At 46.2% G+C, this 27,553-nt stretch overlaps 1 protein-coding gene across 6 annotated transcripts in view; it reads right to left on the bottom strand.

The window, feature by feature from the left end:
• The window catches only part of nek10 (NIMA-related kinase 10), a 436,136-nt gene that overhangs the window by 97,933 nt on the left and 310,650 nt on the right, over nt 1-27,553 (bottom strand). For 5 of the 6 annotated variants that reach the window (XM_070880873.1, XM_070880874.1, XM_070880876.1 and 2 more), the window contains one exon: nt 6,556-6,610. In XM_070880873.1, the coding sequence (XP_070736974.1) occupies nt 6,556-6,610 (55 nt within the window). Of the gene's footprint in view, nt 1-885; nt 906-6,555; nt 6,611-27,553 lie in introns of those variants that run through there. The other variant, XM_070880878.1, reaches the window with a different exon arrangement.

Genomic DNA, 27,553 nt, shown 5'->3' with positions numbered 1-27,553 from the left:
TGAGTTCAAAGAGTTCATGAGCCGCAATGGGATCAAACATGTCACATCTGCACCGTTTAAACCAGCGTCCAATGGTCAGGCAGTGCGAGCAGTGCAAACAATCAAGCAGAGCTTGAAGAGGGTAACTGAAGGCTCACTGCAGACTCGCCTATCCCGAGTCCTGCTTAGTTACCGCACAAGACCACACTCGCTCACTGGGGTTCCCCCCGCTGAACTGCTCATGAAAAGGGCACTTAAGACAAGGCTCTCGTTAGTCCATCCTGATCTACACGAACAGGTAGAGAGCAGGCGGCTTCAGCAGAATACATATCATGATTGCGCAAATGTGTCACGCGAAATCGAGATTAATGATCCTGTATTTGTATTGAACTATGGACAAGGTCCCAAGTGGCTTCCCGGCACTGTCGTGGCCAAAGAGGGGAGTAGGGTGTTTCTAGTCAAACTTTCAAATAGACTCACCTGCAGAAAACACTTGGACCAAACCAAACTCAGATTCACAGACTATCCAGAACAACCCACAATAGACTCTACCTTTTTCGACCCCCCAACACACACACAGGTGGCAACCGACCCAGCGGTTGATCACGAAGCAGAACCCATCACCTGCAGCAGCCCAGCGAGGGCCCAACAAACGACTCACCAAAACTAGCATTTGCACCGAGACGATCAAACAGGGAAAGGAAGGCCCCAGATCAACTCACATTGTAAATAGTTACACTACTGACTTTGTTGGGGGGGGGGGGGGGGGGTGGTGGGGGTGGAGGGTGTTGTTAAATATGTAAACCTGTAAATACCTTGTTTAACCACCAGAGGACTCATCCCCTGGAGTCCCATGGGATCCCACAATCCCTTGGGAGCACCTGTGCATAAGGAGGCCTCACAGGCTGGAGAGTTACTCTGGAGACCTGTAATAAAGGACTACGGTCACACATTACTTTAAACTTACAATATCTGGTCAGATTCTTTATTCAAGACATAACAGAATGGATCCGCATCACACTTCCCACTGCAACCCTCTGAGAACCTGCTGTAAATGGGCAGCAAATCACAGAAAGACCTAGCTCCACATTTCTTTCTCTGAAACTAATGGGTTAAGAGTTTTCTCCAATTCTAAGTGGTTGTCTTTAAATCTACAACAATAGCAAACTTGCATTTATATAGACCCTTTAACAAAGAAAAACATTCCAATGCAATTCACAGAAGTGTAATCAGACAAAAATGGACATCAAGTCGAAGAAGGAGCTATTAGGAGGAGTGACTAAATGTTTGGTCAAAGAGGTGGACTTTATGGAGCGTCTGAATGGAGAATAGGGAGGTCAAAGCCGAGATGGCTGAAGTTACAGTTGCCAATGGTAGAGCGAAAGGAGTGAAGGATGTAAAAGTGACCACATTAGGCGAAAGCAACGTTTTCAGTGGGTTGCAGGACTGGAGAACGTTACAGATCTAGAACTTAACCTTCCCCGGTCATTTGTGCCGTTTTTTTTGGCACGCGCCTCTTTTTTTGGCATAAGTTTTTAAATTAAAGTTTCTCTAAAGAATCTGCACCAGCGTAACTGAGTTAGTTACGATTTTCTTAGCTTCATTTTTTTTTTATGTGATAGGGGGCGTTACCTCATGTCTACGCCAGTTTTTAATCATTATTCAAAGTTTGCCCAAAAGAAAATTATCCTCGGTCGGCGTAGCCGGCCACTCCCGAAAAACCTTCTGGTGAGTTAAGAGAAAGCAGCTCACATTGAAAAATCGGCACAGAAAGACGCCATTGTTTTTCATCGAAGATTTGGAAGGAGATAAGAACACTTTAAATATGCATAATAAAAATCACATTTTTCTACCTTACAAAAAGATGGAAGTTTGATGGAATTCTGAACTTTTCATTTTTTTTTTTAAAAACTCACACACCACCACTGAACATCTTCAAACAGGGCTGGAGGGTTGGAGCGTCGGCCGACAGAATCAGCCCTGCACCTGGACATAGGGGCTTGGCTGCAAAACAAGCCTGGGGGGCGCGAGGTGGCAATCGGAAGACTGCACTAGGCATCAAATGAACCCAGGGGATTTGGGGGGGCGGGGGGGGGGGGATAAGGTGCTGTTGAACGCGATCGGAAGAAGTCACAAGACTGCAATGAGCCCAGGGGGTTTTGGGGGGGTGGGCAGAAGGTGCTGTTGAATGAAATCGGAAGAAATCACAAGATTGCAATGAGCCCGGGGGTGGGGCTTGCTCAGACCTGCGTGTGGTCCATACAGACCTTGGGGAGAAAAAACAAAGAACCTGTCCTGCCTTCCTGCCATTGTGAGCTTCTTGCAAAGGTAAAATTTAAGCATGAGGGCAATACTGACAATGCCATACTTTGTGCGAGCCTTCTGCATCATGGTGCTGCGGAGGAGACAATTGACAATTGATTCGACGTCATCGCATGAGGAACCTCAGAGCCTATAGGGTGCTGGGCAGGAGGCCTTACCCACCTCGGGTATATTGAGACAGACGTTCGTACCTGCACCTAACTGATGTAGACTGTGTCAGAAGGCTGCGTTTCCGCAAAGAATTTGTAACTGAGATCTGAGAGTTGGGGAAAGCAGTCTTGCAACCTAGAAGTGTCAGGAGGACTGCTTTGTCAGTTGAAGTGAAGGTTACAGCTGCACTTTCATTCTATGCATCCAGATCCTTCCAAGCTACAACTGGCGATGTGTGCGCCATTTCTCAACATGCAACATGTGTCTGCATTCGGCAAGTGACTGCTGCACTATATGCCGGCAGGAATGACTACATAAAGTTCCCCATGATCGCCCAGGCAATGCGTGACAGGGCTTTGGGCTTCTCCAGGATTGCTGGCTTCCCAAAGGTACAGGGCTGCATTGAATGTATCCACATTGCCTTCCGAGCACGTTTGGAGGAATCTGAGATGTACAGGAACAGAAAAGGCTTCCACTCCACTAATGTGCAGCTCGTGTGTGACGACATACAGCACATCATGTCAGTCGATGCAAGATACCCTGGGAGCACCCATGATGCATTCATCCTATGCAAGAGCGTTATATCTGGCATGTTTTAGCAGCAGCGAGAGGGCAGAGCTGGCTACTGGGAGACAAAGCGTATGGCCTCGCCACCTGGCTCACGACGCCCCCATGCGTAACCCGGACGGAAGCTGACCGGAAATACAACATGTTGCACATTGCGATGCGCAGCATCATAGAGAGGACCATTGGCATCTTGAAACAGCGTTTCAGATGCCTGGACCATCCCAGAGGCTACTTGCTATACTCCCCTGAGATTGTCGGTCAGTTCACTGTTGTGTGCTGCATGCTGCATAACTTAGCCATCATGAGGCAGCAGCAGCTGGTAGTAGACGATCCATCTGCGGTGAGAGTGGCTGATGATAATGATGAGGAAGATACAGATGACGAGCAGGAGGAGGACGAGGAAGCCATGCAATTACCTGAACCCGGAGCACAACGGCAGAAGAGGGCCAGCCATCATGCCCCTTTAACGATTTGCTAGAGCCTTGCACCAGCAGCTCATCCGTGAACGCTTTGCTGATGCCAGAGGGCGCAGCGACAACTATTCCACATGGACCATGTTTACTGTTTGGACTTGTAATGTTGTATTGTGTTAATGGAACAAATTATGGAAATGATTCTTCTTTATGTCAAAAGTTGTGTTAATAATCGAACAAATAATGTAAAAGATTCAGTTTTAATTTAAAATATATTTAATTCAAAAGTTTATCAAACATTTGTACTTAATTTAAATAAAAATATTCTTGAATCAAACATTATTAAAGTTTTCACTTAAGATCACTTACAAACTTTAAGATCACTTACAAACTCTAAGATCACTTACAAACTCTAAGATCACTTACTAACTTTAAACTTGTAAATTTACATAACTTACAAAAAACATTTAAGTTGAGAACAAGTTACAACAGTAACAACAATAATAACAACAACAGCAGCAAAGAAAGGCTGCACCCATCTCTCCTCCACCTTATTCTAAAACCGCCCGCCGCGCTTGATCTTGGTGATTCCACTACCCCTGCCCGCAGGCAGTGTCGCAGTGTTTCTAGTGTTGGTACCAAGCTTATTTTTTCTAACATCTTGAGTAATGCGCAATATGGAGGGCCCAGCTTAGGGCTCTTCAGAGGTTGGTGTGGGGATTGGAGTGGGAGTGGCAGTTGATTCTGTCAATGGGCGTGGGGTCTGGGCATGTTCCCTTATTGCAGCTAACTCCAACATGCCCTCCCTCATGTGCACTGACAGTGTCTCAACGACCTCCAACATTCCCTCCCTCATGTTGAGCAAAAGTGTTGCAACTACCTGCAACATTCCCTTCCTCATGTTCACTGAATGTGTCTGAACTATCTGTGACATTCCCTCACTCATGGTCACTGACAGCGCATCAGCTACCTGTGACATTCCCTCTCTCATGTTCACTGACATGGTTTCAGCTGACTGAGATATTCCCTCACTCATGGTCCCGGACATCATTCCCATTTCTCGTGAGAGTGTTGTTACTTCTCCCGACAGTCCCGATACCTCATCACCCACCCCACTGATGGTGTCCAGGAGTGATCGTGTAAGGTCAATGCTCTCTGCACTCATTGACATCATGTGAACCACATCTGTTGGATCCTGCACCTCAGGAGAGTTCAGTCGAGCTCTCCTTCCCCTCCTCACTCTAGGTGTGCCTGCTGCACCCCACCACTGGGACCTGCAGCCTCGGACAGTGGGGCCCTGGGTGTCCCTCACTGCACCCACCACTGGGACCCGCAGCCTCGGACGGTGGGAAACCATGGAATGTCCCACCAACACTCAAACCACTAGTCAGGGAAGGGGCTAGCAACTCAATGGGCGACACCTGCACCTCCTCCAAAGTCAGTCCAAGAGATGGGGTTTCATCCATCTCTTCCACCTCTCCCTCCCCCTCACCCCCATGCTCATGGTCTGGAAGGTGGGATTGGAAGATGTTCTCCTCTTCAGGCTCGTCCTCATCTGAATATTCTTCTGCATCGTCAGGGTTGGCCACAAGTTCTGCAAAATATAACAGAACACAGACAAATGGTTAGCAGCAGAGGAGGGGGTAGGGTGGGTGGCATGAGTAGGCTCACACAGTGCATGCAGCAGGCTGATTCAAAGGACCACGATGAATGACCACATTGCATTAACCGAAGCGTAGCTGATGGAGACATCCCCAGGAACCGAAGCATGGCTAGCCTGCCCAGTACTTAACATTTAGCAAAGGCAGACTGTGAAATTTGCAGGACTTACCCTCTCCCCGAGTGTGAGCCCAGCTTGTGCAGTAGTGGTTGCTTTTCTCCAGGCAGGACCCATCAAAGCAGCAACCCGCTCTTCCTTGGGTGTCAGTGGGTGCAGATTTGCTGCTCCTCCTCCTGTTCGAGTTCTTTCCCTTTTGTGATGTGCCACCTTCCTCTGCAAAGATGAAAATACAACTTTTTAGAGTGGCTGTCTTTCTGCTGGGTGGGACATAAACAAGCTGGTCACATTTACATTACAATTGTAATTGCATTGAATAAATGAAAATATTACTTACACTAACTACTTGACCAAGGTCCTGCCGCTTCTTTTTGCTGGCCTCCAGATCTCGTGGTGGTCACCATTGCACAGTAATCTTCTGCAAGTTGGTTCCAGCGTTTCTTCATTTCTTTGGGTGGAACTTTTATGCGACCTCTGCTAGTGTCCAGCTCCTGCCATCTGGCCTCAATCACAGTAACTAGTGCCTCTACTTCATCTTGTAAGAAATTCTTGGTCCTTGCACCGCTTTGCATTTTGTATTGCAGCTCCGATTTTTCCAATGTTCTCACACACACAACTGGCTCTTTAAAAAATGGCCGATTGCAGACTGGGAGCTGTACTGCGCATGCGTGCCCATAGGAATAACGTCAAAAATGTCCTTTTTTTTCACACGTGCAGAAGGTGTGGCATCTTTTTTCGGCATAGACAGCAGGCTCCACCGCCCGAGGCGACTGGACAGGCTGCGCGCCGCCAATTTTGAAAAATACAGCGGAGAAACCTGGCACAGAGTATGTCTGGCCTAGAAAAATGGGCGGAACTCTGGCAATATCCAAAAAAATGGCTTTGGCCAAAATTGAGCCCATAGGGAGGGATGAGGCCATGATGCAATTTAAAGAGGGTGAGAATTTAAAATATAAGGCATTGGGGGACTGTGAGCCGGTAAAATATCCTGCAATTTTTGGTTAACTGACAAGTGAAGTTTATATTTCTTTTGTCTAAGATGATAATTTATTTACTGTGTCCACAGGAAATCTAAGTTTATTGTATTTTTTGTTGTGATGTAAAATACAGAAAATCATTGTGGCTCTGCTGGAAGCTTTCATTGTGTCCAACATCATTTTAGTCGGTGTTTCAGGAATGTAGTTGATTGTAACAAATTCACAAACCATCTTGTCGAGGCCAAGAGAAACACTTCCTAATGTATCACATATTCCTCCAGTTGAACACCAACAACATCTTAAGATTGAAATGAAGATTCAAGAAAGCTTATACGAGTACAAAGAGAGTATCAATGTGCAGATTACTTACTCAGCCTGATGCTGACTCTCTGTGCCAATAGAACTGATACTTCTTGGTGAAGTAGCTGCAGGAAGTAAAAAACAGAACAGAACAATTTCACTTCTTCACAGTAACATTATCCATTCTTTTACACAATTTACATACCTTACCCTGTAAGGTGTTTCAACAAATGCAGGGAAGAATTGTTCTGTTTGCTATGCATGTATAAATCATAAATATATTTTTTATTAACATACATGATTTCACAAAAACCCAATGCTCTTCATCATAAAAATAATCCCCTAAATTCTTTGAGTTTTCAGAAAACATTTTGACCCGAAGTTTGCAGTGGTAATGATGGCAAAACTGTCAGCATTCGCTGTCATTACTCCTCTGAAACTGACCGTAACTTCAGGATTTAGCGCATGCGCAGATAAACGCGGAAATCCTGAAGTTTCAGTCAGTCATTCCCTGCTCCTCCACAGGTTGCACTGTGGAATTCCACAGAGCCGACAATCAATTAAAATCACTTGAACTAACGAAAATGTCCACTTTTACGATGGAATACCACTGTTAAACCCCCCTAAACGTTAAGCCTTCTGAAAGCGATGTAACTGGGTTTAACAATGTATTGACTGTGAACAACCATTCTGGCCCTGAAAAATTAATTTTATATTTGTGGAATGTCAAATTTTCCATTAATATGATTAGGAATTACAAGTTTTTAAATATAATTTTTTTAAAGTTTGTTTTTGGTATTTCAGCTTCTACCTTAATCCTATGTGTATGTCCCAATCTTTATTTTGCTCTCTGTAAAATGTATTAAGAGTAAATTATAATTTGTGCATTTTACTTCCTGGTTTGCGGTCTGTGAGATTTCTTCAATATGATTGGCTGCTTAGCTAGCTTGATAACATCACTTTTGCTGGATGCTGGTGATTCACTTGATTGCAGCACAGATGCAATCTAAGGTTGGGAGAGCTGAAATTAATGCCACGGAGATTGCAAGATCTTTCGCCACTGCCTGCAAATTTCAGGCCCTTATAGCAACACCTGAAAATCCTAAGAATGTAGCTGCAAGTTGAATTTGCCCAGCTTCATTTGTAAAAGTATGATATGCTCAATTGATTTAGCATATCTGCAATCTCACTGATCTTGAACTCTGTTGCCAGATATATCACATCTCCTATGGCACTGCTCATGGTAAGCCAAAGGAAAGTCTAGGGATATTATCAAAATAAATATGACAAGAGAAGTAAGTATGATACTTACAGAAAGTGTGCGTTATATGCAAAGCCTTTAATATATTATTAGCGGATCTCCTGTGGCATTGTTAATGGCAATCAGGTTTTAAATGAACAGGGAGTTATGCTACGTAGTAATAATTGGAGCACTAATTTATTTGCATTGAGGAGATACTAGAATTTGAAAGCACAGGAAGGAAACCTGGGCTGGAATTTTCATTACCTGGGTGGGTCGGATGCGGGCGGTCAGCGTGGTGGGTCGGGAACCTGTTTTTTTTTTCATCCCACTTCTCAGAGCGATTTTCCCTTAATGGTGCCTATTAACGCAGGCCTACGTGTTGCCCGGCCCTATTAAATAGTCCGGGTCTGATGAATTCATCGATGACTCATTTCCAGCCAGGATATTTAAAGGAACCTTGGCCACATTGCATTTGAAAGTTCATCTAGGAGTTTGCAGGTAGTGCATTTCAGCATCTACTTACTGCTCAGACTTGCACACATGTCTTCACAGCCAGGTTTTCCAATGACTCCCTACAAATTCTTGTGGAGGGAGTCAGAGCACGCAGGGTGGTCCTCTTCTCTGCGGATGGGCAGAAGCGACCTCCCCAGGAGACAAAGATTCTAGCTGGAGATAGCAAAGGAGGTCAACAGCAGGGATGTGGTGAGGAGGATGTGGGTGCAGTACCGGAAACACTTCAATAATCTCATGTCATCAAGAATAGTGAGTGCAAAGCGACACTCAACTTCACCCTGTTGCACCTCTCATCACATCCCCATCACTCTGCCTTCCCAAGCCTGCTTCTGCACATCACACCAATATATCTTGCACACCTACACATCCCTCTCTATCTACATACTCATATCCCCATCTGATTAACCACCCCTCACACTCATCCTAACACAGTCATACCAACTAACAACACACAAGGAGGCCACTTTACATTGACACTTTGGTATTGGCACCACACTCTCTCATAGCCACCCTCTAAAGACGTGACGCACACATTCCTTACACTCATTCCATCACTCTCACTCAAACATTTCTTTCCCTCCTTGTAGGAGAAGAGAGCCCACAATAAAAGGGAGAGGGGGAGAATCGGAGATGGCCCTCCATCATTTGCCATCTTGACTCCAGCAGAGGAGGTCATCATGGAGGTCTCAGGAGTTGCAGAGCAGCTGGCGGTAGGAGACAGAGAGGGGGACATCTCAGCAATCTAGTGACAGAATTATATCTCAAAAAGCCACATGTCATATAGCAGTCACTCATATAGGGATGTTCATCATGTGCATAATGGTATTGTTAGCCATTCTTGATATATTTCTAAATCATCGCTTTACTCTCTCACAGGTTCATAAAGAGCCTCCCTCCCGTAATGTCCAGGCAGAAGAGGAAGACGACTCCTCGGAGGAGCCTCCAGCTTACGAGGGTGCACCGTCACCAGATCTAAGCGCAACCAGCATCACCTCGGTGGGTCCAACGCAACATAGAGTATTGCTGTCACATGGTGTCTCACAAGTCACAAGTGAGCAAGAGGAGATGGTGGAGACAGGGACATCAGTGGAGTCTCCTCGCTAGCTCTCCCATCGAGAAGAAGGCGATCCTGGAGGTGCAGGAAGAAGTGCAGGAGGCTCATTCAGGTTTTGCGACTGTGATGTCTGAAAATGTGTAGAGAATGGAGGAGTCCATCTCCAACATGAGCAGCATCGTGTTGCAGGCAATGGTGACTGTAGGTTCTTCCTTGGAAAGGATAGCCATCTGCATGGAGAAGCTAATGCACCACTCACATGAGCACGTTATCTATGGAGAACAGATGACAAAGGCTCAAAGACCTCCACGGTCTAGCAATCAAAGGATGCTCCGCGTAGCGCTGACGTGGCAGAACACCCATCCCCTTCAATTAAAGGGGAGGGCCGCTGCATGCTCTGCAGTCTCTTTGATGGCGCCACTGGGCCACCAGGGATGCCCTCGACCGGGCCAACAGCCCAGCACCCAAAATGTAGTGCAGGGCTGCAGGATGGCGGCCTGGTCGAGGTGAGGGCCGAGAAGCTGGTGGTGACATCGGCTGGCACCATCCTCGAAATTTCCCCTGCGGGGTGCAAAGGGGTCGGCATGGACTGGTGAGGGATCGGCACGCATGGTGATGAAGCCTGCCCGGGCGCAAATCGCGGGGCACAGCGCTAACGGCACAACGCCTCCTAAACCTCCAAGGCAATTTACCCGGAGGTGCTATTGACCCCTTCCCCCAGGTAATAACCTCGTTGAGCCCCATTAGCGCCCCCTTGGAGGCGCTATAAAAAAGGACAATTTCACCCCCCTAAATATGCACTTAGCAAGATACTCGAGCAGGAAGGGAACTGTCAGTAGAGCACCCATGACTGTAAACAGAAGGCTTTAAATAATAATGAAGGTGTTCTGCACCTGCAGCAACACTTCTGTTACCTTAGAACCTGGCAAGAAGTTTATAAAACTGCTGGAGTTATAGAAAGTTGCTCAGAGCCAGCCAAACTGAACAAACATGTCAGCTGCAAGTGAATGCTGATGATCCCTTTAAATACCACTGCTGAAGCCTCCTTCCTCCGGGTCAATGCTTGCTCAGCTCATTGTACCTAAGGCATGCCGGTAAGTTGAACAGTGAAATCCAAACTCGCAGATTGACCATCAAGTGAGTGGTACACACTCACTGATGTCACAATCTGCTTCATTTCAATGATTTTCGCGATCACTGATATCGGCAGTGCTGCCGGCCATCTGAAAATGGTGGCCGCTGTGGGACTCACCGCCAGCTAGCAGAAGTGCGGCTGCCATCATTTTTAGATAAACCACCCAATTTCTGGAAAATGGAATCATAGAATAGTACAGCACAGAAGGAGGCTGTTCAGCCCATCGAGTCTGCACCCGCTCTTTTGAAGACCAATCCAGTTAGTCTCACTCCCCCGCTCTTTACCCATATCTGTGGAATTTTTTCTCCTTCAATTATTTATCTAATTCCCTTTTGGAGGCTACTATTGAATCTGTATCCACCACCCTATCAGGTAGTGCATTCCAAATCCTAACCACTCGCTGTGTAAAAACGTTTTTTCCTCATGTCGCTTCTAGTTCTTTTGCCAATAACCTTAAATCTGTGCCCTCTCGTTATCAACCCTTCAGCCATTGGCAGCAGTTTATCTTTATTTACTCTATTTAAACCCTTCATGATTTCAAATCTCTTTTTAGCCTTCTCTGCTCTAAGGAGAACAACCTCAGCTTCTCTAGTCTATCCACATAACTGTATTCCCTCATTCTTAGAATCATTCGACTAAATCTCTTCTGTACCCTCTCCAAATCCTTTACGACCTTCCTCAAGTGTGGTGCCCAGAACTGGACACAATACTTCAAGCTGGGGCCGAACTAGTGTTTTATACAGGTTTACCATAATTTCCTGACTTTTGTGCTCTCTGCCTCTATTTATAAAGCCCATTTGCTTAATTAACTGCTTTGTTACCCTGTCCTTCCACCTTCAAAAATTTGTGCACAAGCTCCCCCAAGTCTCTCTGTTCTTGCAATCCCTTTAAAATCGTGCCATTTAGTGTGTATGGTCTCTCCTCATTCTTTCTACCAAAATGTATCACCTCACACTTCTCGACATTGAATTTCATCTTCCATGTGTCCGCCCATTCCAGTAGCCTGTCTATGTCTTCTGGATGTCTATTACTGTCTTCCTCAGGAATGCGTTTAATTTTGCACAGTGTGTGTGCACAATACACAACATTTTTGATATATTATAGACAAATAGAACAGCAGGTAGCTGCAAACATTAATTGTAAAGCAGGCATTAATGAATTAATAAGTTAATGAAACAGTGGGTACTGTTAAATTAATAGATTAATAGAGTGCAAGGCCCAAGGTGGTAGGTTTGAGGCCATGGATAGACCACTACACCATGAAGTAAATCCTTGATTTGGATAGGCTGCAGCCCAAAACCAGGCGGCTACTAGTACGAGAAAGCCTGTAAATGGGCAAGTCATTCATGGGCACCTCATTTAGCTGTAAATCAGATTTTAAACACCCAATAAATTGGGGAAAACTTCTAAAGATTGGATGGGGAAATGGGTACCATGTTGGGATAGAGATATTAGAAACTGGCTCCACATCACCGCCTAGTAGCCAGATGCTGCAACATGATAAGCAACTATTCCACAACACCTCCCAGTGACTAGAGCCTGTAACTGCATTGGAAATTGAACAACGGCATTTCTAAATGCTCACTAATTTCATTCCAAAGTATGAATTCTAAGAGTTCGCCCATAACGGATGTCAGACTGACTAGTCCATAGTTACCCTATTTAGGCTTTTCTTCATCCCAAATATGCACATCTCGGTGAGTACAACGAGATATACAGTAGTGTTGTCATCTGGTGTCCCACACATCGCGGGGTCAAGTTTCGGCCTGAGTTGCTCCTATTTTTTTGGAGCAACTGGTTTAGAATGGAGTATCTTAGAAATTGCAATTCTCGGCATTTAGTTTGCTCCAGTTCTAGTCAGTTGGAACAGTTGCATTTTGGAACAGATTTTTTTTTTCAAAAGTGGGCATGTTCGGCCACTTACGCCTGTTTTGAAAGTTTAGGCAGTGAAAACTTACTCCAAACTAACTTAGAATGGAGTAAGTGTAGATTTTTGTCCGCTTAGAAAAACCTTGCCTACACTTTACAAATCAGGCGTAGGTTACAAATCAGGCGTAGGGAACGAGGTGGGGGGAGGGGGGGGGGGAGGGAAGTAATTAAATTCTACAAGCATTCAACAGTCTTACTTAAACAAATAAAGATCCACCTTGACTAAAAAATTATAAACAAAGCAAAGACAAAATATTGAATATTCCTACCTGTGTGAAGCAGCAGCAGCCTTCGAGCTGCGGTGCTTCAGGCAGGCCTTCCTTCCATGTAGGAGACAGGGGCGGCGTCAGTGGCTCGACAGCAGCCGAAGACACAGCAAGCAGCCTTTGAGCTGCGAGGGAAGCTGAGGCCATTCGGCCACGGAATAGGGGCGGCAGCAGTGGCTGATGACAGCCGAAGACACAGCAAGTAGCCTTCGAGCTGTGAGGGTAACTGAGGCCATTTGGCCACGGGATAGGGGCGTCAGCAGTGGCTGACGGCAGCCGAAGACACAGCTACTAAAAGCACTCCTTCAGACACAAAAAAATCACCAAAATTCAATCCCAAGCCTTTCCAGAGGTCCACGAGACAAATCAACACTTTTCTTTAAGTCCCTTTAAAAATGGCCGAGTGCCAATGTTTTTGGGCTACTGCGCATGCGCTCGCGCTCCAACACGCACGCACAGGGCTGCCGGCACATTGCCTCATTTAATTTAGTCCCATTCCCCCTCCATTTGCAGAATCGACGCGACTCTGTGGCTCCGCCCCCCGCTGCTGTGTGCGCGCTGCGCCGAGCTCCCAGGGACCAGCAAGGAGCCGGAGAATTAAGAGGTATTTTTCTGTCGCACTTTTAGACGCGAAAAATGGGCGTCCAGGTCAGGGCTGCGCCGTTCTAGGCGCAGCCCGAAACTTGACCCCCACAAGTGAGCAAGAGCAGATGGTGGAGACAGGGACAGCAGTGGAGAGTCCTCGCTGCTCAGTTCAACTGCATGCAGATATTGAACCTCGGGAGCCATCGAGAAAGACAGTGATCTTGGAGGAGCAGCAATAATTGCACGAGGCTCTGGCAGCTTTTGCAGCCGCGATATGTGTGACTGTACAGAGAATGGAGGTGTCCATCTCCAACAAGAGCATCACTATCTTGGAGGTAATGGCGACGATGTGCTGTTCCATGGAAAGCATGACCAGCTGCATGGAGCAGTTAATGCGCCAGTCTAACAGGAACATGCTTGCAGTAAACAACAGATTGCAGACACTCATTGCCCTCATCTCGAGGAGGGATACCAACATAGACTTTGGTGTTCATCGCCCTACTGATATGCAGCAAGGTGCTCTCCAGGTCCTTTGCTAGCAGGGAAGTGCGAGTGACCCATGAGAGGGATGATATTGAGAGGGGACATGGAAGTGGCGGTTCTTCTCAAAGCACTCCCACTTCTCCCTCATTCCCTCCTCCTCAGTCAGAGCCCCATAAGCTGCCTGGATCTCGATGACTGTCTGCCCCTGCATAGTTGCAGGAGGAGCAATCCTTGGCGGGGCCCTCACAGGTTCCAAAACCCAGAGGATGACCATCAAAATGTCAAAGCAGTCTCAGCAGGGAAGTGAGCAGCCTGCCTCTATCTCTGCTGAAGTCACACAGGATGCACCTTGTAGAAGCACTCGGAAACAAAAAAGGACACAATCGTAGATGCACAAGGGTATGTACATGAGTGTTTGACAAAATGTTAATACTAACTTTCAGTTCTAATTCTGACACACATAAATTTATTTATTTGTACTACTTTCCAGTCTTGTCCATTTTTGCCTGCTACCTGGGAAGTGGCTTTGTCACTTGAAGTGAATGGTGAGACATTACTTAACACCTCAAGCAATGGGATTTAAGTGACAGGAATCGCTTGGTCATTGTAGAACTGCTTTGTGGTGTTGTGGAGGGAGGGAGGGGCGGGGGGGAGTAAGGTGGTACAGCAACTGGGAGCCATATGGGTGCACTGGTGCAAGTTAAGTAAATCAGGTCATTATGAGGCCATCCCGGGCCGCGATGTGCTCCGCTGCTGATGCCATCTCCACCTCAGGTTCCTCCTACTCCTCCTCCTCCAAAGAGGCAGTGCGCACTCTGCGCCTTATTCCTCCTGCAGCTCCAAACCCCGCTGGAGATCCGCCAGATCTGTCAAAGCATGTGAAGTGCATCTTCATCATGCCGATTGCTTGGTCTATGACACATCTGGTGGAAATGTGGCCATCATTATAGTGCTCCTCGGCCTTATTGCTTGGCCTCCTTAATACTGTCATCAACCACACCTTCAGTGGATATCACTTGCCTCCAAGCAGTCAACCGGTAAGTCTGTCTGGAGTTGTGAAAATCAGGGGGAGGGTGGGCTGGCGCAGGACAAGAGAATCATGACAGCTCCCTGGGAATCTGGCATGATGATCTTTTTATGCTTCCAGACGACCTGCACATTGAGGGAGTGGAAGCCCTTGCAGTTCACAAACACTCCTGGGTGATGTGGGGGTGCCTTGATGGCCACGTGTGCAGTTAATGACGCTCTGCACCTGTGGGAAGCCAGCCAGAGCTGCAAAGCTGAGCGCACGCTCACTGACACTGGCTTCATCAGTGGTAAAGTTTATATAAATTAGCTGACTTGTCAAACATAGCATCGGTCACCTAGGTGATCCATCTGTGGGCGGCCGACTGCGAGATCCGACAAATATCTGCTGCAGATCCCTGAAAGCAGCCTGAGGTGAAGAAGTTGAGGGCAATGGTGACTTTGACAGCTACTGGTAAGGCATGTCCACCAAGTCCTCTGCGAAGCAGATGTTCTTCCAGCAGGTCTTCTTCCAGCAAGCTACAAATGTCTGCTGGGACCTGGCATGACTGCCAGAGCCTCCTGAAAGCTGTTCAGTCATATCCAGGAACCTCATCTTCTGCCTGCATACCCTGTGTTGGGGGTATCGCCTCTAGTGAGGTAGACTTCTGTGTTGACCTCCTGTCTCCTGTAGAGCATCAGGTTGGTGAGGGGAAGGTAGCTATTGCTGCTTGTGCGGCTGGTGTTGTTGGTGCTGGGGCTCCTCTTGGTCTGATTCTGAGGTCTAAGGTGAGACAGCATAAATCTAATAGATGGCAGGTAAAGTGGAGATCAGAGACCCGCACTTCCAATGTACTGAGAGTGACTAGCTATATGGTCAGAGTGAATTCCGAGGTTGCAGAAATTACTTGTAAACTCCTGAAAGCGAAATCCCTGCACAAAAAGCCTTTCCCTTAGGCAAGGAAGCAGGTGCTTTTTCCAGCTGTCACTTAATGAACTCGAACAATGGCCACTGAGCTTCCTCCTCCCCTCCACAGGCGAGGGTCCCGAAGTGCGTGAATCCTGTGTGCAACCAGTTAGAGCCTCAACGTGACATTAAAAAGGCAGTTAAAGATCTGTAAACGAGCAGTTAAGTACCTCAATGAAGTCACCCACCTCTCCAGAGCGGTTCTGTGACGCCCCTCGAAATGCACCCGAGTTGAAGGTGGAAGTCGCAGGATGCAAAGAGAGATGGGTGTCATGGTACATCAGTCATTGAAAGTCAGCATACAGGTACAGCAGGCGGTGAAGGCGGCAAATGGTATGTTGGCCTTCATAGCGAGAGGATTTGAGTATAGGAGCAGGGAGGTCTTACTACAGTTGTACAGGGCCTTGGTGAGGCCTCACCAGGAATATTGTGTTCAGTTTTGGTCTCCTAATCTGAGGAAGGACGTTCTTGCTATTGAGGGAGTGCAGCGAAGGTTCACCAGACTGATTCCCGGGATGGCTGAACTGATATATGAGGAGAGACTGGATCAACTGGGCATTTATACATTGGAGTTTAGAAGGATGAGAGGGGATCTCATAGAAACATACAAGATTCTGACGGGATGGGACAGGTTAGATGTGGGTAGATTGTTCCCGATGTTGGGGAAGTCCAGAACCAGGGGACACAGTCTAAGGATAAGGGGTAGGCCATTTAGGACTGAGATGAGGAGAAACTTCATCACTCAGAGAGTTGTTAACCTGTGGAATTCCCTGCTGCAGAGAGTTGTTAACCTGTGGAATTCCCTACCGCAGAGAGTTGTTGATGTCAGTGCACTGGATATATTCAAGAGGGAGTTAGATATGGCCCTTACGGCTAAGGGGATCAAGGGGTATGGAGAGAAAGCTGGAAAGGGGTACTGAAGGAATGATCAGCCATGATCTTATTGAATGGTGGTGCAGGCTCGAAGGACCGAATGGCCGACTCCTGCACCTATTTTCTATGTTTCTATGGATGACAGCGGCTTCCCAATTGACGGTGGATAGGCAATGGCAAACATTTAAAGATCACATGGATGAACTTCAATAATTGTACATCCCTGTCTGAAGTAAAAATAAAACAAGGAAGGTGGCTCAATCAAGGCTAAAAAGGGATATTAAGGATAGTATTAAATCCAAGGAAGAGGCATATAAATTGGCCAGAAAAAGCAGCAAATCAGAGGACTAGGAGAATTGAATAATTCAGCAGAGGAGGACAAAGGATTTAATTAGGAGGGGGAAAATAGAATTTAAGAGGAAGCTTGCTGGGAACATAAAAACTGATTGCAAAAGCTTCTATAGATACGTGAAGAGAAAAAGATTAGTGAAGGTCCCTTGCAGTCAGATTCAGGTGAATTTATAATGGGGAACAAAGAAATGGAGGATCAGTTGAACAACTACTTTGGTTCTGTCTTCATGAAGGAAGACACAAATAACCTTCCGGAAATACTAGGGGATCGCGGGTCTAGTGAGAAGGAGGAACTGAAAGAAATCCTTATTAGGTGAGAAATTGTGTTCGGGAAATTGATGGGATTGAAAGCCGATAAATCCCCAAGGCCTGATAATCTGCATCCCCGCGTACTTAAGGAAGTGGCCCTAGAAATAGTGGATGCATTGGTGATCATTTTCCAACAGTCTATCGACTCTGGATCAGTTCCTATGGACTGGAGGGTAGCTAATGTAACACCACTTTTTAAGAAAGTCGGGAGAGAGAAAATGGGTAATTATAGACCGGTAAGCCTGACATCACTAGTGGGGAAAATGTTGGAATCAATTATTAAAGATGAAAGCAGTGCATTTGGAAAGCAGTGACAGGGTCAGCCCAGGTCAGCATGTTGGCAGTTAAAAGCGCTGAAATAGAAACATAGAAATATAGAATATCTGTGCAGGAACAGGCCATTCGGCCCTTCGAGCCTGCACAACCATTCAATAAGATCATGGCTGATCATTCACCTCAGTACCCCTTTCCTGCTTTCTCTCCATGCCCATTGATCCCTTTAGCCGTAGGGGCCATATCTAACTCCCTCTTGAATGTATCCAATGAACTGGCATCAACAACTCTCTGCGGTAGAGAATTCCACAGGTTAACAACTCTCTGAGTGAAGAAGTTTCTCCTCATCTCAGTCTAAATGGCTTATCCCTTATCCTTAGACTGTGTCCCCTGGTTCGGGACTTTCCCAGCATCGGAAACATTCTTCCTGCATTTAACCTGTCCAGTCCTGTCAGAATTTTATATGTTTCTATGAGATCCCCTCTCATCCTTCTAAACTCCAGTGAATACAAGCCCAGTCAATCCAGTCTCTCCTCATATGTCAGTCCTGCCATCCCGGGAATCAGTCTGGTGAACCTTCGCTGCACTCCCTCAATAGCAAGAACGTCCTTCCTCAGATTAGGAGACCAAAACTGAACACAATATTCCAGGTGAGGCCTCACCAAGGCCCTGTACAGCTGCAGCAAGACCTCCCTGCTCCTATACTCAAAACCCCTAGCTATGAAGGCCAACATACCATTTGCCTTCTTCACCGCCTGCTGTACCTGCATGCCAACTTTCAAAGACTGATGTACCATGACACCCAGGTCTCATTGCACCTCCCCTTTTCCTATTCTGCCGCCATTCAGGTAATATTCTGCCTTCATGTTTTTGCCACCGAAGTGGATAACCTCACATTTATCCACATTATACTGCATCTGCCAAGCGGTTGCCCACTCACCTAACCTGTCCAAGTCACCCTGCAGCCTCTTAGCGTCCTCCTCACAGCTCACACCGCCACCCAGCTTAGTGTCATCTGCTAACTTGGAGATATTACACTCAATTCCCTCATCCAAATCATTAATGTATATCATAAATAGCTGGGGTCCCAGCACTGAGCCCTGCAGCACCCCATTAGTCACTGCCTGCCATTCTGAAAAGGGCCCGTTTATGCCGACTCTCTGCTTTCTGTCTGCCAACCAGTTCTCTATCCACGTCAGTACATTACCCCCAATACCATGTGCTTTAATTTTGCACACCCATCTCTTGTGTGGGACCTTGTCAAAAGCCTTTGAAAGTCCAAATACACCACATCCACTGGTTCTCCCTTGTCCACTCTACTAGTTACATCCTCTAAAAATTCTAGAAGATTTGTCAAGCATGATTTCCCCTTCATAAATACATGCTGACTTGGACTGATCCTGTCACTGCTTTAACAATGCGCTGCTATTTCATCTTCAATAATTGATTCCAACATTTTCCCCACTACTGATGTCAGGCTAACTGGTCTCCCTCCTTTTTTAAAAAGTGGTGTTACATTAGCTACCCTCCAGTCCATAGGAACTGATCCAGAGTTGATAAACTGTTGGAAAATGATCACCAAAGCATCCACTATTTCTAGGGCCACTTCCTTAAGTACTCTGGGATGTCGACTATCAGGCCCCGGGGATTTATCGGCCTTCAATCCCATCAATTTCCCTAACACAGTTTCCCGCCTAATAAGGATTTCCTTCAGTTCCTCCTTCTCACTATACCCTCAGTCCCCTAGTAGTTCCGGAAGGCTGCTTATGTCTTCCTTCGTGAAGACAGAACCAAAGTATTTGTTCAACTGATCCTCCATTTCTTTGTTCTTCATTATAAATTCACCTGATTCTGACTGCAAGGGACCTACGTTTGTCTTCATTAATCTTTTTCTCTTCACATATTTGAAGAAGCTTTTACAGACAGTTTTTATGTTCCCAGCAAGCTTCCTCTCATACTCTATTTTCCCCCTCCTAATTAAATCTTTTGTCCTCCTCTGGTGAATTATAAATTTCTCCCAGTCTTCAGGTTTGCTGCTTTTTCTGGCCAATTTTCTGCCTCTTCCTTGGATTTAACACTTTCCTTGACTTCAGTCCCCTGGGCTAGCGAGGGGAAATATCAGGGCTCCCACTCCTGATCATTATCCGGTGATGAAAAGTGCACAGTGTATAGACTTCAGTCACTTGTCTATGAGACCAATCACTGTCTACTCTGACACATAAAGAATGGCTATTTAGGTGAAGGAACAGAGGGCTGGAGGCACCTGTGCAATCATATCTCTTCTCCACTGAAGTTTTAAAAGGAGGGAAGAAAATGAGCAAAACAATCATGATAACTAGTTGCTTTATTTTCAAGCACAATTGTAAGCAGGAACAATCTTTAAATAATGAAGGATCAGGTTGTAAATGGTGTGATTTACAGCATCTGCAAGTGACATTTATATCTGACACTACAACACAAGTATTATGGGCGGCTGTTGAATGATGAAAATGCCAACTATATATCGCTAGATTTGATGAATTAGCTAGATTTGGTGAGCTATTACTTTAAGGCGAAGGAAATGAGAGTAGAGTAAATTGTCTTCACTCTCTGGGTAGTGAGGATGAAAATCTACCAAGTCTGTAACAATGTATAAATGCCATATCTCAAGTCACCTTTGTAACTCCCAAGATAATATCTCGTTTGAAACATTTTTTCTTTCTTTGAACACAACAAACAACTTGGTCCTCAAAAGAGAATAATTAAATCTAAACATTAGAATTAGAAGCAGGAGTAGGTCATTCGGCTCCTCGAGCCTGCCCCGCCATTCAATAAGATCATGGCTGATCTTCTACCTCAACTCCATTTTCCTGCACTGTCCCTATATCCCTTGATTCCCTTAATATCCAAAAATCTATCGATCTCTGCCTTGAACATACTCAACAACACAGCCTGCACAGCCACTCTGGGGTACAGAATTCCAAAGATTCACCACCTTCTGAGTGAAGACATTTCTCCTCATCTCAGTCCTAAATGGCTGACTCCTTATTCTGAGACTGTGATCCCTGGTTCTAGACTCACCACCCAGGGGAAACATCCTCCCTGCATCTACCTTGTCAAGCCCTGTAAGAATTTTGTATGTTTCAATCAGATCACCTCTCATTCTTCTAAACTCTAGAGAATATAGGGCTAGGCTACTCAATCTCTCCTCATAGGCCAATCCTCCCATCCCAGGAATCAGTCTGGTGAACCATTGTTGCACTCCCTCTATGGCAAGTATATCCTTCCTTAGGTAAGGAGACCAAAACTGTACACAATACTCCAGGACCTTATATAATTGCAGTACAACATCTTTATTCTTATACTCAAATCCTCTTGTAATAAAGGCCAATATACTATTTGCTTTCTTAATTGTTTACTGTACCTGCATGTTAACTTTCAGTGATTCGTGTACAGGGACACCCAGGTCGCTCTGAACAGCAACATTTTCCAATCTCTCACTATTTAAAAAATTCTCTGCTTTTCTATTTTTTCCACCAAAGTGGATAACTTCACATTTTCCACATTATATTCCATTTGCCATGTTCTTGCCCATTCACTTAGCCTGTCCAAACCCACTTTGCATCCTCCTCACAACTCACAATCCCTCCTAGCTTTGCATCATCAGCAAACATTTAGGGGCCGAAACTGGTGGAGGTTGCGCCCGCAGCCGCCAAGGTTCCGCCGAAAATGTAGTTTTTCTGGGCGATTCTTTCGGAACCGCCCATCTGCTATCCACGTTCCGCCCGATGGGAGATTGGCTGCGGAGGGTTCCACCCGTGTGATGCCCAGCCACCCGCCCAAGTCGGATGCTGCAAATCGCCCATTTTGGTGAGGGATACTGGCCTCAGATCGACCTGCCACCTGCCTGAAGGACCGCTCGCAAAAAGCAGGTCTGAGCTGGCTGTGAGACGGGCGGCACGGGGAAGGGCTCTGAGTGCTGCAGTGCTGCACATCGCGGCTATGGTGCAGATGCTGGACCATCATGAGTGGAACTGCTGGAAAAAAGTTAGGTGGATGTTGCTTTACTTTATTGCTGATGGTCATGTTTAATTTGGATGTGATAAATGCAACTGAAATGTGTCTAGGCTGATAGAAACTTTTTTCTTTGATCTTGCTGAAAGACCTTCATTGAGAAGCCCAATGACGAAGGCAAAATAATTATGAATAAGTGAAAAATCTTCAGCATGTCACATTTTGTGCAGCCAAGCTGATTAATTAATTCTGTGACACAATCCTTCAAGAAGTTCTCAGGGAGGCACTACATATAACAAAGAAGGTGAGAGGGTTAGGGTTAGAATGATCTATTGTAAGCCTGAGATTCTGACAACATTTGTCTGGGAGGAAAAGGTATAAAGTTACAGCTATTCGACTTTAGGGGTAGCACGATTACACAGCAAACTGAGGATGGACTACGGTCAATAGAACACAGCAGGAGACATGTGCTGCGGTGACTCAGTGGCCTACCATTGAGGTTTCAACGACTAGACTGTCACTATCACCTTGTCAATGTTTTTCTTTGTATTGCAAGGAAACGACTTCATAAAATCTGTTCTGATTCATCACAAAAGACCTGTACCCAGTGTGCCTTGTTGTGGTGATGGACATAAGTCTATTCTGAGAGATGTAATAAATCTGACAGATCGAATAACCCTCACTGCACGTGTTGGACCTTAACCCGCACAGAAAGAGTTCAGACTTGTTTCTCCATATGACTCTGTTGAAGGGAAGGTGTGGTGGACGAAGTGGCAATGAGTAGCGAAAGATGGGAAAGGCTCAGTGGAGATGCCCTCCAAGAGTTTTGAAATCATTTAATGCGGAACATATTTAGGTGCATATTGTGACTGCGCAGGGGGTATGGGATTATGTCAGGCTGAATAAGCGAGAGGTGGAAGATGTTAAGAAATGGCGCATTGCTGAAACTGATAGAAGAGCATTACATGAGGTATGGAACACGGAAAAATACGTTTAATGTACTGCAATGTAACTGATGACCATGTCATCTCAGGGGTGGCACTCCACCATGTTTGGCCTCGCAAAAAGAGGGTTGAAGTGCAAGCCTGAAGGTCTGCCCTGCAAGTAGGTGAAGCGAGAGTAATTGAATGGCAGCCTTCCTGCATTGGTGACCCATCCTTGTCGTTTTGCGATGGCCTGATGACAGGACCCATTATACAGTGTAGACGTATGTGGATAGGAAAATATTCCTGATAAAGCAGAAGACCTGAGGGACAGATGTGTGTTTCTCACAAGGTACCATACATGACATTAAAATCAGACATTCACCAAGAGAGGGTCAACAATGTGAGTATATTTACAAGTGCACAATAACAAAGGTTACCTAACATTATTACATTTACAAACATTTACATCACCAATACCCACCCCTCTACCCGGCACCACCATCTCTCTTCCCGTTCCCCCCCACCTCTTGAAGCGATGCGCAGCTCCATTTCCTCGCCCCGCCTACACCACGGCATGCCGTTCCTTTGCCCCTCACTGTCTCTGGTTGACGAAGTTGTGCAGAAGAGCAGCGGGATGTCTGCAGACGCGTACATCTTGGTGAGAAGGCGGGGGCGTGACCGAAGGCGCCGGGATCTCCTGTTCCTTTGGATCTCTTTGCCTTGGGGGTGTGGGCTCAGGGACTTGCACTACGCGTCTAGCAGCCATCTCTTGCCTCATCGTCTCAACGGTCTCGGCTGTGTACTCCAACACAGTAATGAGCCGGTCCAGCCTGTCATCATGCTACTGGGTGAAGGTGGCAAGGCTGCCAGTGATCCCAGCCATGGTCTTGAGCATGTAGCGACTTATCTGCATGCTCGTCCGCAATAGCTGGACCATCTCCTGAATTGCAGAGAGCGGTGCTGCATCCTCAGGTGGTTGTTCGCTCCTGGTGGGTTCTGGCGCCTTGCTTGCCTTCGCCCCATGGCCTCTGCTCTTGGTAGATCTTGCCCGTGTGGATTCCATTCCAAACTGCAGGAACTCGGAGCCCGATGCTGAGGTTCAGTGGACAGATGGCTCAGATGGCAGGAGGCTGCTGTCATCCTGTTCCAGCTCCTCAAGCTCAAGGGCCACAAAGTCGGGCCTTTCTTCCTCCTCTCTCTCCTCTTCTTCGTGGCTCTGGGTGGCGGAGATGGGAGCGGTGGAAATAGGTGATCTGCATGAAGAAACGTTGTAGCCTTTAGCACCTTTGCTGATGCCCTCCACATATACTCCCCCCCCACACACACATCTGGTGCACAACCCTTTTGCCGTTGGACAGGAGAGGGTGAATACATTTTTACTCACTCTTGCTGCCACCATCAAATTGTTCCAATGTTTCCGGCATTGGTCCCCATCCCGCTCAACGTTGCCCATTGTGGACACGATCTCAGCGATCTCCCTCCAAATGCGTCGGTATTGGGGTGGCGGAGGCTTGCCACGATCATCCTGGGTGAGGTCTTTGTACCTGCGCTCCACCTCCATTACTAGCTCCTCCAAATCCTCTTCATTAAACCAGGGAGCCCTGGGCCTGGTTTTGGCAAACTTCATTTCTGGCCACTCATCATCAATGATGAAACGAATGGGTGCTCAACAGTTTGTGTGTCTCAATTTCTCTGACTGTCCCATCTGCAACTCAGACCATCCCTTCTCCAACCTGCAATTCTCTTCTCTCCAACCTCCAACTCTGTCCTCTCCAACCTCCAACTCTCTCCTCTACAAACTCCAACTCGCTCCTCTACAAACTCCAACTCGCTCCTCTCAAATGCAAACTCTTTCCTCTCCCCTCTCACACTCACAGGTGGAATAAAGTGGTGTGCCTTTACGCACATGCACAGTATAGCAATCAGCCTCAAACGGCCCCAAAATGACGATACCGGAAGACAAAAACTACAACAAAAAAAATCACAAAGTCTCGCGCATGCGTATTGGCGGCCCTCCGAAGATCCCCGAGTGGAGAGGCCTCCAACTGCCGCAAACTGATGACGCTGGCTGCTCACTCCCGTTCCCGCCCGGTGACTGCCACTGCTGCTGCCGCCCAGACAACGGAGCTGAAAGTGGCTCCCAACAGGACCCAGCGGCAATGGGCGGCAAAAATGTAGGTGCTGCCCGGCGCGGCAACCAAATTCGGCCCCTTGGTCCCCTCATCCAAATCGTTAATATAGATTGTGAAAAGTTGAGGCCTAAGCATTGAACCTTGGGATACACCACTAGTTACAGCTTACCAACCCGAAAATGACCCGTTTATTCCTGCTCTCTGTTTTCTGTCCGTTAACCAATCCTCAATCCATGCTAGTATATTACCCCCAATCCCATGAGCCCTAATTGTGTTTAATAACCTCTTGTGTGGCACCTTATCAAATGCCTGCTGAAAATCCAAATGCACACTGGTTCCCCCTTATCTATTCTGCTGGTTACAACCTCAAAAAACTCTAACAGATTCGTCAAACATAATTTCCCTTTCCTAAATCCATGTTGACTCTGCCCAATCCTATTATTGTTTTCTAAGTGCCCTGTTACCACGTCCTTAATAATAGGTTCTAGCATTTTTCCCATTACTGATGTCAAGCTAACTGGTCTGTAATTCCCCGTTGTCTCTCTCCCTCCTTTCTTAAAGAGTGGGGTTACATTTGCTACCTTCCAATCTGCGGGAACCGTTCCAGAATCTGTGGAATTTTTGAAGAAGACAAGTGAATTTGCTATCTCTATAGCCACCTCTTTCAAAACCTTTCGATGTAGGCTGTCAGGACCAGGGGATTTATCAGCTTTCAATTTCATTAATTTCTCCAGTACTATTTTTTTTACTAATACTAATTTCTCTCAGTTCCTCATTCTCGCTCGACCCTTGGTACTGTTGAGGGAGATGACTCATCAGGGGAGGGCAGCAGCAGCCAAGTTCATGGCACCATGGCTGGCTCTGCTGCACAGGAGGGCAGGAAAAAGAGTGGGAGCGCAATAGTGATAGGGGATTCGATTATAAGGGGAATAGATAGGCGTTTCTGTGGCCGCAACCGAGACTCCAGGATGGTATGTTGCCTCCCTGGTGCAAGGGTCAAGGATGTCTCGGAGCGGGTGCAGGACATTCTGAAAAGGGAGGTGAACAGCCAGCTGTCGTGGTGCACATTGGTACCAACGACATAAGTAAAAAAAGGGATGAGGTCCTATGAGACGAATTTAAGGAGCGAGGAGCTAAATTAAAACGTAGGACCTCAAAACTAGTAATCTCGGGATTGCTACCAGTGCCACGTGCTAGTCAGAGTAGGAATCGCAGGATAGCTCAGATGAATACGTGGCTTGAGCAGTGGTGCAGCAGGGAGGGATTCAAATTCCTGGGGCATTGGAACCGGTTCTGGGGAGGTGGGACCATTACAAACCGGACGGTCTGCACCTAGGCAGGACCGGAACCAATGTCCTTGGGGGAATGTTTGCTCGTGCTGTTGTGGAGGAGTTAAACTAATATGGCAGGGGGATGGGAACCAATGCAGGGAGACAGAGGGAAACAAAAAGGAGACAAAAGCAAAAGACAGAAAGGAGATGAGTAAAAGTAGAGGGCAGAGAAACCCAAGGCAAAAAACAAAAAGGGCCAATGAAAATATAGGGGCTGCAGGAGGGGTCAAAACTAAAAATCATGGTTTAAAAACTAGTATTAAAACACTCTACCTAAACGCACGCAGCATTCGAAATAAAGTAAATGAGTTGACGGCACAAATCATTACAAATGGGTATGATTTGGTGGCCATTACAGAAACGTGGTTGCAGGGTGGCCAAGACTGGGAATTAAACATACTGGGGTATCCGATGATTCGGAAAGATAGACAAGAAGGGAAAGGAGGTGGGGTAGCTCTGTTAATAAAGAATGATATCAGGGCAGTTGTGAGAGACAATATTGGCTCTAATGAACAAAATGTTGAATCATTGTGGGTGGAGATTAGAGATAGTAAGGGGAAAAAGTCACTGGTGGGCGTAGTTTATAGGCCCCCAAATAATAACTTCACGGTGGGTCGGACAATAATCAAGGGAATAATGGAGGCATGTGAAAAAGGAACGGCAGTAATCATGGGGGATTTTAACCTACATATCGATTGGTCAAATCAAATCGCACGGGGTAGCCTGAAGGAGGAATTCATAGAATGTATACGGGATTGTTTCTTAGAACAGTATGTTACAGAACCTACAAGGGAGCAAGCTATTTTAGATCTGGTCCTGTGTAATAATAAATGATCTCCTAGTAAAAGATCCTCTCGGAATGAGTGATCACAGTATGGTTGAATTTATAATACAGATTGAGGGTGAGGAAGTAGTGTCTCAAACGAGCGTACTATGCTTAATCAAAGGGGACTACAGTGGGATGAGGGCAGAGTTGGCTAAAGTAGACTGGAAACACAGACTAAACGGTGGCACAATTGAGGAACAGTGGAGGACTTTTAAGGAGCTCTTTCATAGTGCTCAACAAAAAAAGAAGGGCGGTAAGAGAAGGGATAACCAGCCGTGGATAACCAAGGAAATAAAGGAGAGTATCAAATTAAAAACCAATGCGTATAAGGTGGCCAAGGTTAGTGGGAAACTAGAAGATTGGGAAAATTTTAAACAACAGCAAAGAATAACTAAGAAAGCAATAAAGAAAGGAAAGATAGATTATGAGGATAAACTTGCGCAAAACATAAAAACAGATAGTAAAAGCTTTTACAGATATATAAAACGGAAAAGAGTGATTAAAGTAAATGTTGGTCCCTTAGAAGATGAGAAGGGGATTTAATAATGGGAAATGTGGAAATGGCTGAGACCTTAAATAATTATTTTGCTTCACAGTGGAAGACACAAAAACCATGCCAAAAATTGCTGGTCACAGGAATGTGGGAAGGGAGGACCTTGAGACAATCACTATTACTAGGCGGGTAGTGCTGGACAGGCTAATGGGACTCAAGGTAGACAAGTCCCCTGGTCCTGATGAAATGCATCCCAGGGTATTAAAAGAGATGGCGGAAGTTATAGCAGATGCATTTGTTATAATCTACCAAAATTCTCTGGACTCTGGGGAGGTACCATCGGATTGCAAAGCAGCTAATGTAACGCCTCTGTTTAAAAAA

The sequence above is a fragment of the Pristiophorus japonicus genome, chromosome 5 (genome assembly GCF_044704955.1).
Source record: "Pristiophorus japonicus isolate sPriJap1 chromosome 5, sPriJap1.hap1, whole genome shotgun sequence".
NCBI classification, from domain to species: domain Eukaryota; kingdom Metazoa; phylum Chordata; class Chondrichthyes; family Pristiophoridae; genus Pristiophorus; species Pristiophorus japonicus.
This window is presented reverse-complemented; position numbering and strand designations above follow the sequence as displayed.